Raw genomic sequence first — 16162 nt, forward strand, 5'->3', positions numbered from 1 at the left:
TCTCCTGCCTCCCAGCCTCTCCTTTGGAGGAGCCACTGGGCATGCTCCCAGGTAAAGCCAGCGGCTGCTCAGGGCTGCCGTGGTGCAACACCTTTGGGTTCCCTGGGGATGAGCAGGAATCGATGAGCAACACTTGGACCCTGATGTGAGCAAGGTATCTTTCCCTCTTCCACACCCGGGCATCCCCCATCCAGCGGCAGGGAAAGGGTGCTAATTAGCTCCGTCAGCCACCCAGCTTCTGGAGCAGGATAGGATAGCATACCCGAGCACAATGTCGCTGGGCATGGGAAGCTTGGGGTGAACACCCTTTGCCAAAGAAGACCGAGGCCTGGTCAGTGGGAGCCCAGGGAATGCCCTCCTGCTGTTGGCAGCGTTTGAATGCAGGGGCCCTGCCCCGTCGGGACGTCCCTTGCTGCACTGGGGAGCTGGCACCAGAATTGCTGCTTGTCTGTAGAAAGTCAGAGTGTAACCAGGAGGAGCCGGAAGCAGCTACCTGTGCAGGGTGATCATTTATTTAATAGCCGGGGGTTTCTTGCTACTTCCCCAGAAGTGGATGTTTCTGACCGAAGCTGGAGATGAGTCAGTGGCTTAGAGCCATTTTGGATCAGATCTGCCTCCTGTTCCCTGGGACCAGCTCACGAGACTGAGAGGGACTCTCACATTCAGAGAGTCGTAGAAAAGCTGGACCGGCAGTGTCCTCTGGAGGTCACCTAATCCAGTCCCCTGCTCGAGGCAGGATTATCCCCACCTGCATCTTGCCTATTCCTAAAACTACACAATCCACCCTGTTGCACAGCTACCGGGCATGATGCCCCAAGACACCGAAGCACGCTAGCCTGCCAAGGTAAAGCAGGGAGGCGAGGGCTGGCAGTGCCAGTGTTGTTAAAATGTCCTGGAGAGATGCAAGGAAGAGGGCCATGCCTCCTACTACAGAGGAAGGCAAAGCCCCCACAGTCCTTACGGACCTGACCACCCCTCCCTGATCCTAAATGTGACCCTGAGCATTCAGACAAGACTCTCCAAGCAGGAACCTCTGGGTTTGAGTCCCAGCGGGAGCACTGGCACACCCCAGCTCCCACCTGCAGCACATGGGCTGCTGAGGAAGGCGAGAAAACCTCACCGATGCGTAGCAACAGGAGCTGCAGGAAATGCCTCCCTGGCCCCATGTGGCAACCAGCAAACATCTTAGGGACATGCTTGCATTTAAAACCTCTTGATCAACTAGCCAGGGGGTGAGAAGGTGACCAGATGCACTGGGAAGGTTGGGGCAAGTGCCCCCCCGCCCCTCGCAGGGCCCTCCGAATGGAAAATGTGTAAAATCGGAAACAGCGCCAGGCACTCGTTTGCTGATGCTTATCATTGCCTTCAACTCAAAGCTACAAGCATAACATTCCCCCTATGCCCCGGGCTGCCAAGCCATCCAAACCCGTTGAGCTACTGGTGCAAGATCCATGCCAACTCCATGCATGTGAATCATGTCATAGCTACAGGTCTCAGTCTGCTGAGACATGCATTTTGCAACGGGTGCGTTATAGATTATTCAGGCGAGCCCAACACGTGTGGTTTCATGGCTCTTTCTGTGGGGGAATCCTGGTGGGGCCAGACTGGGTGCTGACCGCCGCTTACTGCATGGGGTGAGGATGACTTCTGTGTTGATCCAGGGTCCTGGCCCTGCTGAAGTCCAGTAAGAAGCAAAGCTGCCTCCCTTGTCCATGCAGTTGGCCCTGGAGCATCTTCCTCCCAGCCATGTCCATCCCTACCTCACCTGGTTCCTCTGATTTAGGGACGGAAATTAGTTCTCAGGGAAAGCCAGGGGAGGGAGAGGCGCTCTGCCTGGGAGTGGGGGTCTGAGCCACGCTCGGGTGCTGGAAAGGGATTTGTCTTGCAATTGGGCTGCCTTCGCGCCCTCTGGTTGCAGCTGCTGTCAGCAGCAGAGCTCGCTTCTCCGAAGACAAGAAAGGGCTTTACAGGCATCGCTCAACCCTCGCATTGCCTCTTCAAATGGAGGTACCCGTCTCCCAGTGGGGAAACTGAGGCACAGAGGCAAGCGTCTTGCCCAAAGCCATGCCTAGGGGCTGCGTCTCCCACCAGTGGTCTGTGCCTTCTGGGTTTGAATCCACGCTCACACCCCATCACCTGCACCTGCTGCCTTTCTGCTTGCATTGAGGGCTGAGCGCAGCCCAGGCTTGCGGGGGCAGAGGACCCAGGCATCCTGGTGCCCGGCGTTCCCCAAGTCAGTCGCCACAGAGGAACCAGGTCTCACCAGCATGAAGGGACATTTATGATGCCCTGGCAGTGCGGCGGGGGGGGTCCCTAAACGCTGCTGTGAGGGTCCTCTTTGCCTCCATACAACCAGGTGGTACTAGGGGCTGATACTTGGGCTCCAGCTACACCAAAGCTCACAGGACAGCACAGCACAGCCACAGCAGCATGGAGCAGGATGCAGCTACCTGCGGGAAGCTTCGTGCCGCTAAGCTGCTCCTGGTGGGTGAGGGAGTGAGGGATGTGCCCAGGGGTGAGATAGCCACCGATTTGCCTCTGCCGGTCCAGGTCCCCGACGGCCATCCCGGGCGCTCACGACATCAGCATACTGGAAAAGAATCAGCAAAGGTTCACCGTGCAGAGTGCTCACCCGCACCCTAATTACGACCGCCGTACCAAGAAGGACGACATAGCCCTGCTCAGGGTACCTACCCACCCTGCCCCAGAGCCGTGCACACACTGTGGCAGGTTCCCACTTCCAGGCACTGTCGGGGTGCAGTGGGCTGATCTGATCTTTCCATGAGGTTGAGATCAGGGGATCCCTGGCTTGGGCGGGTGAAGCACATTGCATCCAGCTTGCCTTGAGGGACATCCTGCCCTGCTTGAAATCAGCAGCAGCTTTGCTCTTCAATGCAACGGGGGCCAAGGTTACACCTTTGCCGCCTGTCCGATGCAGCGTTCCTGTGCCTCCCTGAACACGTGTGCCAGTCTTGCCCTACCAGGCTGGCGGGGCAGGGCCGGCTCTGTGGAGTAAGAAGAGTCCCAATTAGGACAAATATCCCTAATACAATAAGCTCAGCGCTTGCACTCTCAGGCATCACCTGCATTTCCTATCACCGGCACTTTGCATCCGGAGGGTCTGACTCCAGCTGACCCCATCATCTAACACAGGGATCCCAGCAAAAGGCACTGGACAACCGAGTAGGCGCGTGGCGTTAGATGCAGTCCCGACTCCTGAGGCGACTGAGGCTGGGCTGCATTCACATTACAAAGGGAGGCTTGGGTCATGGCTCAAACAAAAAATCCCTCCAATCCCGAATGACATTCGCATTTGCACCTGGGGACCTTCTGATGAGGAGTCCCCACCCTGTACCTGGCGTTTCTCCGTCTGTGGGTTTTGACCCACTTTGCCCGTCTCAGGGTCTCTGCTTTGCAGATGGGAAAACTGAGATGCAGAAATGAGTAACCTGCCCAAAAGATACTCATCTCAGTAGCAGAGCTAGCTGGTCAGTACTAGTACAGAATCAGAGCGTCACAGGAAATGAGGGTGTGAAGGGACTGCAGGAGGTTGCATCTCGTCCAACCCCCTGCTCCAAGCAGGACCAGCCCCAGCTACACCATCCCAGCCAAAGCTTTGTCTAGCTGGGCCTTAAAAACCTCCAGGGATGGAGATCCCACATCCTCTCTGGGTAGCCCGTTTTACTATGAGAAAGTTTTTCCTAATATCCAACCTAAATTTCTCCAGTAGCCAGGTCTGCTGAGTCCCAGCCCAGGCTCTGGCCCCTCAGCCACCCGGACTCTCTTTTCAGAGATCGCACAAAATGGGCATGTCACATAGTGTAAAGGAGTTGGGAAATGCCCGGGAGATATTTAATCCAGGATAATTCATTAGGACCAGGCCAGAGGGACCACTCCAGCTGATCTGGTCTGGCCTCCAGTACAACACAGTCTGTAAAGTTTCATTGTTGCTCCCATACTTAAACCCGACGTGCATTGGAGACTCTCTTCCAGGCTTGATGGGGGTCGTGGCTTCGTCCCCTCACTCTGAAGCCGGAGGCTATGTGCTCCCTCCACAGGAGATGGGTCTAGTCTGCTGGATGGGAATGACACGGCTGGGCTTGCTCAGGACATCCAGGACCCCACTTCTCAGCTCAGCCCCATGGCACAGAGGCCAGGCACCTGCCGCAGCCAGCTCTGCAGGCTCTCAGACCAGTCCCCCACCAAGATGGTGCCCTGCCAGCATGGGTATCGACCTGGTAGACATGGTTTCTTCTGGCCACTGAAACCTCTCCTCCCACCGTTGGGTCTCTACAGGGGCCAGCTTGGCCACTGGTGTTCGAGCGATCCAGCAGGCTCGAACTGAGGTAGCTGGATGCCTTTAGCTGCTGTGAGCTTTCAGTCTCCCTTTTACAGCCACCCTGCACCTCACAGCATCTCCGCTCTGTTGTTGGGTTCCCCAGGATCCGGCCTTCCCCCAAGCCCACCTAGTCCCAGTTGGGCTTCTCCATCTCCCCTCCTCCCACTCACCTGCCTCCCTGCTCTGGGTCCAGTCTTCCTTAGCAGGAGCTCCTTGCCCCTTCCCTGCCATCTCCCACTCACCTCCTTCCCAGGCTGAGAGCTCATTGCCCCATCCCTGTCTCTTCCTGGGGACACGCACCATCCACGTACCACATGCACATCTAAGCTGCAAGCAGCAGCACCCACGTGGACAAGGGACACGGTGACCCCAAGGGAGAACCGAGCCAGGCAGCATCAGATTCCCTTGTTATTATGCAGCCAGTAAAAGGATGTGTGCAAGACAAGGGGGCACTGGTCCTGGAAGCAGCCTCAGTACCAGCTTGGTCTTAGCTCACAGTACGAGCATGAACTGAAACCAAGCACGATGGTGACTGAAATGAGTCCCGAGGCGTCTCCTCTGCCTTTAGCAGCGAGTCCTATCAGGCCCCAGCCGAGACTGTATGAGGAAGGAGGGAGGGGACTTGAGCAGAGATGGGGAAGGCCTGAAAGGGTGTGGCTTGAGCAGCCCTGTCCTTGCACTACTGCAATTCTTCATGGCTCTCCAACTGCCTTGCAAGTAACCCGGTCTCTGGAGTACATATCAGAGGTATCCTAGCGCAAACGCACATCCCACCCTGACCTCTCCGTCAGCGAGAGAGAGCGAGCAGTGATGCAGTCCTGTGGTTGGAAGGACTTTGCACAGCTCCTCTCTTCAAAATAAGCACATCTCTCCATTTATTAGTCTCTACAAACAACCTCAGTGCCCCGAGTGCGTTGCAGATGGGTCAGCTACCAAGGCAGCCCCTCCCCTGGCAAGGAAAATGAGAACAACCCCGGAGGAGAGGAACAGGAGCCCTTTCTGAAGCCAAATCCGAGGCACAAAGTCAGGGGCATTCGGTCCCCACCAGAAAGGCAGGGAGGCTAAAAGTGACCCAGAGGCAGGCCAGAAGTGGGTCTCTGAAGACAGCTCTAAAAAGGACCCCTTGCAGGAGGTCATCAGGAAAGTTGGTCCACCGAAGGTCTCCAAACCAGGGAGATCTCAAGAGCTGTTCTTTTCAGATGTCCAGCACGAAGGGTGCCCTGGCTGGTTTCTTTCCTGCCTCCCGAGCCAGGTGTATCAGGAGCAGCAGCCAAAGCCTCCTGTCCCGACACCCAGCTAATTCCCCGGCAGAGCCCGTCCCATCACAGGAGGTTGATATCGTCCAAGTAGCTGGCCAGGACCACATCCCGGACATCCTTGAGGACCTTGCGGATGTTCTGCGTGTCCGTGGCACAGGTGAAGTGATGGTAGAGACACCTGGTTTTGGAGGTCCGGGAGGGCCCACGTCCACTTGAGCACTGCTTGTACCTCTCTGTGTACATCTCCAAAATGAAGTGCTTCGCAGCCTCAGCATCCTGCTTGGGCCCTGGCGGAGAAGAGAACCCATGAGATCACACGCCTTGACCGTACCTCACTTTCCTGATGCATCTATGGCAATAAAAATCTTTATTATTCAAATCACAGCCCTGCCTGGGGCACCCGCATCAAGGACCCGGAGCCCGGTGCACGAGGTGCTATACAGGTAACTAGCAACAGCCCCCCATGATAACCACACCAGTGCTTTTCTTCTTTAGCCAATGGAGGTCGGCGTCATTGGTCCCCTTATACAGATACAGAAGCCGAGGCTCAGAGAGAGGAACAGCTAAGGCCCCTCCAGAAAGCCCATAGCAGAGATGGAAACAAAGCTCAGGTCTCCTGGTCCCCACCCAGTGCTCTACTCACTGCTTTCTCCCTCTGGGAAGCCACCAGATACTAATGAGAGTGGCTTCAACTGTACCAGCTGGAGCCGCCTGGACCAGAGCTAGGACAAGCAACGCGCGCAGGGTCACCAGCAGCGACAAAGCGTCCCCGTGGAGCTGGGTGGGAGAAGAAGGGTTTCTGCAGTGCCTGCAGGGGGGGATCTCAAAGCGCTGGATTGAAAGCAGGTCACCTGGGAAGGCCGGGAAGCAGTCGGCTAGGTCCGAGTGTGCGATCTTGTCTTCCAGGATGTCGGTCTTGTTCAGGAAGAGGATGACCGAGGCGTTCTGAAACCATGGCAGCTCCAGGACGATCCGGAAAAGAGCCAGGCTCTCCTTCATCCGGTTCTGCAGCAGGGGCAGGAGGGGAAACACTGAGCCCGTCATCTCAGCTCTCCACTCCCATACAGATGTGCCGTGCTGTAGGATGCCCTGGGGCAAATCAAAGCTGACCCGCTCCAGAGAGTCCCCTCGAGCCCGAGAGCTGTGCACAGCTGCCCGCAGGCCCTGGCCTGCGTTGCCAGATGTGCTGCCTGAGCCCCGTGTCCCTCAGGGCTCCTTACCTCCTGGCTGTTCTCTTCCAGGCGCTGGTCGTACTCACTGAGAGAGGCCAGGTAGATTAGGGCAATCACATTTTCGAAGCAATGGATCCATTTTTTGCGCTCCGACTTCTGCCCCCCCACATCCACGATCCTGCAGGGAGGGAAGGAAGGTGCGTTAGGAGCTGGGTCGTGGCTTGGATCATGCTGCTAGCTAGGACGAGCTGCTGAGAGGCCTCTGGGAGGGACCAAGAGGGCTGCTGGAGCCTGCTCAAGGCCAGAAGTAGGCAGCCAGCTCTGGGGTGGAGCGCAGCAGCTAAGCAGTGCACAGCAACCCCCCAGGATGGACTCGCCTGCCTGAAACAGGCAGGGAAGCTCATGCAACATGCAAGTGCTGGGTGCTTGTTCGTGAACGACCAGGGTCCCCTGCTACCAGTAATGGCATGCAGGGGGCATGGCTGGCACAGAGGCAATGGCATGCAGGGAAGGATGCAGCTGAGATGGGAGCTTGAATGTAGGAGGCCCAGCTCATAGGACTGCCTGCCAGGAGCTTCACCTGAGGGTCACCTTCTTCACCGAGAAGCAGTACTCGTTGATGCCGGTCGTCGGCCTCCGGCTCCTCAGGACATCCTGCGCAGTGGGGATGTAGGCATCTTCCACAATACGCTCCAGGTTGGATAGAAAGCTGCAGGCAGCCAGGGACAAGGACAGAGTCAGCCCCTTCTGCCCCTGCTCTCTAAGCCCTGTGGCAGTGATAGGAATGATATTCCCCTGTGCTTGTACAGCACCGTGCACAGCAGGGCTCTGGACCCTGTCTGGGTTCCCAGGCATTACTGCAACGCACAGAATAGCAGCCTTACCAGCAGGAAGGATAATCTGAATCTGATGGGGAAGTGCATGCAATGGGACTCAGGAGTCCTGCCTCTTACCCCGGCGCTCTAACCACACTCCTACCCACAAGCACATAATGCAAGGTCTTTGGAGCTCGTGAGAGCAGCCAGGATGGCATTGCTGGCTGGGAAACCTCACCAAGCCTCAAAGTAGCCCTGATTTCAGGTGCTGGGGTCAGGAAAAGAAGCTCAAAGGCTCCCGTGAGATTTCTGCATCTGGTTGCCTGGGAACAAGACTCAAAAGCAAAAAGTGTTGGGATCTGTTGGCAGCTCTGGTTCCCAGCAAAGCTTAGTCACATTTACTGGGTTGTCATTTATAATACTATAAGGCTGCAGCGGACAGCAGGCTAGGTGCTGTACAGAGGTATCACTAAGGGTAATCTATGCTCAGTCCAGGCCCTCACTGCCCCTCTGAGACTGAGTGGGACCATTAGCCTTGACCGCTAGCCATGAAACCCTAGAGAAAGGATTTTTATGCGCACACATACATGCATGGCTGGGGCAACTCACTAAAAGGCAGAGTCCAGCAAGTGATATTCCCTTCGTCTCTCATAACACGTCCGGATCCCAGCATCTCTCCACAGCTCCCCGATGGCACTGACGTATGGCTCATCGAGCCTCACTACCTTATAGGCATCCACTCCCATGACCAGCTGAGCATGGTGCTGCAAGGGGGAGAAAGCGGCAGAACAAGGCAAGGGAAAAGCTGTCCCCTCGGACACCTCATCCAGAGCTCCTGACCTGACTCGGCCCCTGCAGCTCAGACTGCTCTCCCCGCTCTGCGTGGAGGAACCAAATGGTAGAGACTTGGGGGCAGGTTAAAGGGGAAGGTGGAAGGACTCCTGGGGTCTTTGCCTCCAATTGGCTGCTTAGCTTTAACCAAGGACTACATTTTCTAGCTCTGGTCCCCATCACCATAGCGCTGAGCTGCAATTACCTTCACTGCACCCTCGTGAGGCAGGCGAGTAGCTCTTGTTCCCATTTCACAGGTGGAAGCACCAGGATGCTAAGTGACTTGCCTGATATTCCACAGGGAGTCAGTGGCAGTGAAACCCCTCTTGCATCTCCTACCAAAGGGAGCTTGAACCAGCCCCGAGCCCTAAGTCAGGGGCCATTGCTCCTGTTTGGAGGCAATACAAGCAGCTCCAAATGGCTCTGGGAGAGGTGGGGGGGAGCACAGACTTTCAGGGCAGCTCCATTGCTTTCACTGGTGCTTCTTAAAGCAGCCCCAGATCTAGCAGCTCTGCCCCTGCCCCAAACCATCTCACTGCCCCCTTCCCCTCCTCACTCACCACGTTCTCTGGCCGGGCATAGGGGATCTGCAGCGTCTCCATGGCCCCAATCATAGCCTGCATGGCGGCAAAGATGTTCTGATACACCAGCTTGGTGAATGCTTTGCAATCCTCTTCTGAATAGCCTGCCCCATGGATGATTCTCATCTGCTTGATGAACGTGCTCTTCCCGCTCTCGCCAGGGCCTGCGAGCACCAGAGAGGAGAAAGACGTCAGACACCAGTGAGGACATGGGGCCGTGGGGCACTGGAGGGCTGCCTGTAACTCCCCAGCCAATGGAGGCACTTCTTCACCACTCCCTTGCCCACTCAACCATGCCCAGTTGGAGAGATACTTAAGGACACCAGGGAGATCATGTCCTCTTCCCACCTCCAACCTTTCCCCATCTTATTCTTTCTCCAGGATTCACGCCTATTGCTTTTGGTGACCTCCCTGTTGCTGGTGTGTTGGGTCTCATGAAGCACTCTCCAGCAGGAAAGCTGAAGAACAGAGCCATGGTCACCCAGGCCAAGATGGTCCAAGCCCAAGTTGGTAGCCTTGGATTTCCAGAGATGCCGAGGAGTTCCCAATGGCTTTTCATCAAGAGCGAGCCAGGTGCTCAACAGCTTTGGAACAACCAGGCCCATTATCCGATACCTAAACCTGGCTGAAGGCATCTCACTGCACAAGCCCAAGTTGGAAGATTTTGGCTTCTTTCCCCAAGACCAAGTCATTCTGCCCAACAGCGATCGATTCTCGCTGCACAAGCATCTGTATCTCCCAAGTGCATGCCTGGAGAGCTAGTGACTGAAGGCCACATTTCAGAAGCAGCAATTTCTGATGAATCTGCAGTCAGCTCACCTCGCTCAGGCTAGTTCCTAAGAGAGGAAAAGCCTCATGTCCCAGACCTCGGCTGTTGACTGCTGCTGGCTGACAGACAATGAGAGAGGAGGTGAGTGGGCTTCAGACAAGCTCCTAGCTGATGGGCCTCCACGTCACAGACCTGCCAGCACAAGCAGCCTGGCTGACACCCCTTGAGGGGACCTCAGGGGAGAGGGAAGGATCGAACAGACTGCAAAGCTTCAAAGTGGGCAGAGTGGCATGCCCTTTCCAGGAGGTCTGATACACAAACTTCAGTCCCCAAGGTTACTCTAGCATCAGCACAGAGCCGGCCAGATCCATGCCAGCACACAGGATGGATCTGAGCCCAAGGAGCAGCTTATTGGCCCTTTGCTCCTGGTTGGCAGGAGGCCCTACCCAACCAAGCCTCCCATGATGGCTGGGGGAGCAGTGCACGCGTGCTTTGGAGAGCCGCATTCAAAGTGGAAGCCTCTAAAATGCCTGACCCATGATAGCTGGAGGATAGAGGGACTGAAGCCAAGAAAGCCTTAGGGTCGAGCTCGGCCTTGCCCCATCTGGGTGCGTTCTCTCCTGAAGGGTGACCTGGCCCCTCGAGGGATGTGCGCTCCCCAAAAATGACTTACCCAGCAGCAGCAGCTTCACCTCCCTCCTGTCTTGCTTCTTCTGCTCCCGCAGCATTTTCTGGATTTCTTTGTCTGCCAGGACGGCAGCTCTGTCCTCCTCCGACAAGAAACGGGGGCACTTACGGCAGCAGCAGAAGCAGCCCGCCATGGCATGGGGAAGAGCCCAACCCTGCAGGAGAGAGGAACAAGGAGAAACACAGCTCAGACACGCAATGCCTGGAGCACAGGGGAACAGCCAGCAACTTGTCTGGGTATAAAGACTCCCTGCTGAACTCAGCCAGGTGTTGACTGGAAATCAGTTCACGGACAGGCACTTAAAAATCGCACACGCTCCAACTTCCGCAACTGGACGAACGCTACGTAAATACCCGTTCTACGGATTCTTTGAGCAGCAGAGGCTGTTGCCAAAATCTCCCCAGGACCTGACATTACATCGATGCTTCTTTTCTTATGGCGTCTGGTCAAAATATAATAAGTCACCCTAAATTGATCTGGAATCTTTTACACCTTGGCAAAAATGGGCTGTTGGCCGGCACATTTCTGGAGAAGACGGGAAGTCATTTCTTTGTAGCCGGGGGTGTACATTTTGCAAGAAAAGCCACAAAGAGGGTTGGGTGGGAGATAACAAATAAAAAACTGTCGCAATAGGTTTTCAAAAGGCATTGGATTAAGTTCCCCCAGGACGATGGTTGAAGTGTCATCTCCAACCAAGTGGTTGGATGGTGGTTAAAAAGTGTCATCTCCAACCGAGCTCCAGGCCCCCTGAGGTTTCTTCCGGAGATAAAGGGCAGTTTCTGAGGCTGAGATTTGCTGGTGGCGAGTCTTTGCACCTTGCTAAAACCATTAAGGAGTTCCCGTGTCATCAATGCGCCCATCTTCAGATGCGCTCCACCTTTGCTGCGTGTCTGAGCAAACGGGCTGCAACGCACTGGCGTGTCCCAGCCCTCTCCCCTCCCAGTTCACAGGAGGAAATGCAGACAGCTTTCTCCTTCCTCATTTGCCACCTCCTGAGTCTTGCTCTCCGAGGAGGGGAACAGAATCTCAGACATCTTAAAACTCAGGTCTACAAAAAAATCTGGCCAGTCTCCATCCTCTTCTGCATTGCAATGACCCTCACTGTTTCACTTTCCACCACAGGTTCCATTCCTGATGACGTGTTGCGAGCTGCTAGCATGTGAAAATAGTGCATGTGGAGGTGGGGGCTTTGCTACTTATCCCTCTCAATGGTGCCCCTGGGCTGGCATAAATCTCACAGGCACTCAATGACTGAGCCATCAAGAGAATCCAGGACTCTCTTCAGCCCCTCACATTTGGTGCCCATCCTGCCACCTCCACCCATATCAAGAACAACCTTACTCTGGAAACTATAGCATGAGGTTAGTTCTGGGGCGGCTACCACCTGACCTGAATACAGAGGGCATCCTCAAGGCCAAGTCAGTGGAGTCTAGGGCTTGTAATTACCTGGCACAGACATGAAGCTAGAGGCTGTGAAATTGCTGCTTTTTGGCTTCTTCTGGTGCACAATGGAAGTGAAACGCGTTTGGGGCAGGGAACAAAATGAGAAGTGAACTGAACACAAAGAAAAACACCTCCAGGGGCTTTTTCAGCGTTCACGTTTCAGAGCAGATGAGCTTCCTGCCAACAGACGCATGAAAACACAGGCATGCCATCCTCCCTGTAACCCAGAGAAGCTTCTCACCATCCACCCACGTGCCTCAAGCCCCAACTAGAGAAGAGAGAAGGAGATTCATTCTTTATAAACCAGTCAACCCCCCCGCCCCGTAACGACAGCGGCCAACCTGTGAGACCTGGTTGTGGTTGTTTGCACCAGGGACTATTTGGAACGGATGGAAAGAGGACCAGCTCAATGGAGTTGCATTTTCCCTGCATGCTTCTAGACTCCTGGGATTTGACAGGGGCTGGAAAAGAAGGATAAAAGCTTAGAAATGCAATATTGGCTGGGGCAGAAACATCAGAACCAGTGCAAAGTTCTCAGCTCCAGCTGAGATTTTCAGAACAAAATTCTGGGGAGAATTCAAACAAATGTCCACAAGGCAAGCTTCTTGCACGTTCCTCCTCTTGCCATGATTATAACCCACCTTGATTCCACCGCAGCAGCCTGGAATTGCAGCAGGTTTAGGGATCACAGTAGCAGGACCAGGGCAGGGAGCTAATACAGCAGAATAAAAAAAAATACAAAGCATTCAGGGGATCCAGAACGCTGCCCGGGTGTTGGCTCAGCTGATACCTCAAACATGAATCACGCTGGAGAAATGAGGATGGGCCAGTGGCGGAAAAGGCAGTCATGAGGCTGAAGAAAGGAGCTGTGTTTTAAAAAAAATTAAAATTTAAATCAGAGATTATAAAATCTTCCTCCTTGGTGCTGACTGCATCCAGTTGGGTTCTGCAGGTTATTAATCCCTGGGGTTTGGAGCCCTTGCATTCGCCTGTGCAGGAGAGAGAAAGCAGCTAAAGGATCAGCAAAGAAAGTCCAACACAAGTAGGAAGAGGAATACTGAGGTTATGAAATAACAGTGAAGGACTCCAATTTGCACAGGTATTTCAGGACCATGAGACAGGCATCTAGTAGTTGATCCAAGGCGCTGAAGTGGGCAAACTGCTTTTGCAAACTCCAGGAGGGGCCTACATGCCACAGCAGATCTGGCCCACGGTTGCAGTGGGTTTCCATGAGCTTTATTTTAGCTTCTTATTTTTCATTTGGAAGGTACGTTTGACCTGCAAACTGCCCGATTGGAGCCCCTCAAACACACTGCAGCTATAAAACTAGACGAGCATTTTTTTAAACTTCAAGAAACGGAGAATCTCATTTTGATCAACGTTTGTCTAAAGAACCACCTCTGACAGCCCTCCTTGCTCATTCATATAGCAGCCATGTCCAGCAGCCCCAGACATGAACAGAACCCCGGTGGACTAGATGTCACACCAAAGCAAAACAGGATCGTAGCCTCAAGACAGCTTGCGGTTCAAGCCATTTCAAATGTTTCAAGTGGCTCAAAGGTCTTAAAAGAACCAGTCTGATTTGTATAGGCTGCAATCAAGCTGAATTAACAAGCTGTGCTGTGAAAGGGTCCTTTTTTTTGGCCATCCACGTCAGTGGGGAAGAGAGCGATGGGTTTCGTGAGTGCACACTGCCCTCTTTCGGTTGGTAGTCACTTCTCCTTCGTCAGGGTCTTTCCATAACACCTAAATGAAATTGGGAGCATTTTAAGACTGGAAGCCTGAATTTGCAATTTGGTAGCCAAAATGAATGAGCTGCTCAATTAAGATATGCACTTAAAAATGGTAATTAGAGGCTAACCTTTAATTGGGAACGGCAGGACAGAAGTCCAGCTGAGCCCAGATTTGTAACGAGGCCAGGCTGCAGAACGTCTTCAGCCCAGCAAGTTTTGAGTTCTCCTCTCATCCCAGGCCCCTTACCTCAAGGCTAGTTCTGTCTGCAGTAACAGGTTTGCAGAAGAGATCTCAGTTCTGTGTTAAGCGGCCTGGATAGGTTGGCATAAGACAGCAACTGTTGGAAGACACTCCCTGGGCAAAGATCATATCTTTTATTATACTGGAAATGAAGCTAGGATCATTGCACTGAATGAGGATAAAGCAGGAGGATTTTACAAAGAAACTAAAGCATTAGAGTTTCATTTTTCAGCTAGCTATTTTCATGCTATCAGGGCGGCATTGAGCTGAATAGATGCGCCTCCCCCGCCGCCTTTGCAATTCAGTTTAAGGGCTTCCCCTGGATATTTTAAAATGCTGAAATGGCTCAACTGAACCCAGAGAGGGAGAAGGATCCTGTGATCTGGGATGAAATCCAACATTTGTTCCACACCTTTCCGTCTATAGCCATCAAGGTTGGAAGAAAGATTTCATCAACATTTTCTCCAGCTACAATGCTGCAATGAGCATCTCCTTAAACCACATTCAAGAGTCTTTCCTTCCCAGAATCTACCCATGCAACCCTGTAGCATGAAATGCCTGTGATCTGGATACCACCATTCTTGAGATAGCAAAGAAATATCACGCCTATACTCTAATCAGCCACTTAACCAAAAGAGATATGAAAAGCAAACCATGATATCAGACACGCTGAAGTATCTTATGCTGGGCTGGACATCCACGAGAGAGTGAGGGGGAAGGGTGCTCCTGTGGGTTTTTGAGTGCCAAGGCAGAGAGCAAGTGAATAAAGCTAAGATCGCCAAGAAACGAAAAAAGCATGGTGCCTCCAAAATCGAGCATTCAGTTCCAGCCATAGAAAGGCCAGTTAACACCTTCTGATGGAGTGTTTTAACCATTATTCTTGCAATAAGGGCCAACAGGGATCATGAAGCGAGGCATCTCTTCTTAGAAGAAAGGACAGTTTTTCCTTCTTCCTTCTCTCCTTCCCATGCCAACATTTTTCTTACCTTTTTTGGTCTGAAAGCTAGTCAACAGGCAAAGAAGAAAACTTTTTTTCTGCTGTAACTTGCATCTCAGGCCAATTCTTACATTCTCTCTTATCTAGTCCCATCCTCCTACATAACACAATGGAAAATATTTTGTTAAAATACTAACATTTACTGTTCGGGTATTACTAGTGACATCTGTCGGCCAGTTAGGAGATGCACTCACAGCATTACCCAGTGCAGCTCCCCGACCTTAGGAATTTGAGCGGAAAGGAGTCCACCACCACTTCTTGTATTTACAGTATTACCCTCCATGTGCAGAGAAAGGGAGAGGATGCAGGCAGCTGGATCTGGGAAAGCCTTTGCCTCATCATGATAAACACACCATTTAATACCGCTATGGTACGTCATACTGAAGACGCTTCATTCCCCATCAGACGCGAACGTCGAGAACCTGAGATCTAAAGACCAAAACATAGCAGTTGTATGATCACTTGCATGAGTTAATAAGCAGCCATGAAACGGCAGCTCCTGGCCTGTTGTGCTTCATGATGAGATGGAGTCACGGGTCTCACATCAGACCTTGTAGTCTCTGCAGGCCTTACCTGTACATTAAGGATACAAAAGCAATGCACTCTGCTCTATGCCATCTGATTTAGATGCAGCCTTTGGGATCATGAGCAGCCAGCCTTTATGGGGTGTAATTAGGTACCCACCTGCAAAGAACTGAGGATGAAAATGTACTGCTAAATAAGGCTCTGGTTTTTGCTCCTTTGTGAAGTGAGCTGCTGTCAGCCACATGCCAAGATCAAATATGGTGCTTACCCTTGATTTCTAAAGAGGCAAAAATACCAGGAGTAGCAATCTTTTACTCCTTGGAAAAAGGGATGGTTTCCTTAGATTCTCAGCACAGGACCGGGCTCAGAAAAGCCAAACTTTGCTTTCACATTGTAACATTTCCTCAGCAGGAGGGGTGTGACTACATTGTAAAAAGTGTTTGTCACTTGGGTTGCTTGCCCTGGATCAGTCAACCCGAATGACAACAGCAGGGAGCCCAAAAAATCCTCTAGCGGCCCATGTTCAATCTCAGATCCACCTCTAGGCTTAACCCAAATCAAAACTTGTTTCACCTTCACTGAATTTCAATCCTATTTAGCTAAACTCCCCGTATCAAATTTGAACTGAGATGCTTTTTTATGGCAGAAGTACTCTGTTGACATAGGTCATTTAACCTCCACACCTCAGATGTCTGATGATCACCAACATGGGGATTAATGGGCAAAATGTTAGCAAGGCTCCTTCTGTGGGATGGTGTGATGTCCACCA

General features: G+C 52.9%; 1 protein-coding gene across 1 annotated transcript; it reads right to left on the reverse strand.

Annotated features, from left to right (window-relative positions):
• Positions 1 to 4893: 4893 nt before the first annotated feature.
• Positions 4894 to 10734, reverse strand: GNA15 (G protein subunit alpha 15; the record flags this gene model as incomplete). The annotated part of the gene is made up of 7 exons (XM_019550675.1): positions 4894 to 5885; positions 6450 to 6603; positions 6819 to 6948; positions 7351 to 7479; positions 8195 to 8349; positions 8977 to 9161; positions 10440 to 10734. Coding segments are annotated over 7 exons (1272 nt in total), but the record flags the coding sequence as incomplete, so codon positions are not given.
• Positions 10735 to 16162: the final 5428 nt, after the last annotated feature.

The sequence above is a fragment of the Crocodylus porosus genome, unplaced genomic scaffold (genome assembly GCF_001723895.1).
Source record: "Crocodylus porosus isolate Cpor-Errol unplaced genomic scaffold, CroPor_comp1, whole genome shotgun sequence".
Classification (NCBI taxonomy): Eukaryota; Metazoa; Chordata; order Crocodylia; family Crocodylidae; genus Crocodylus; species Crocodylus porosus.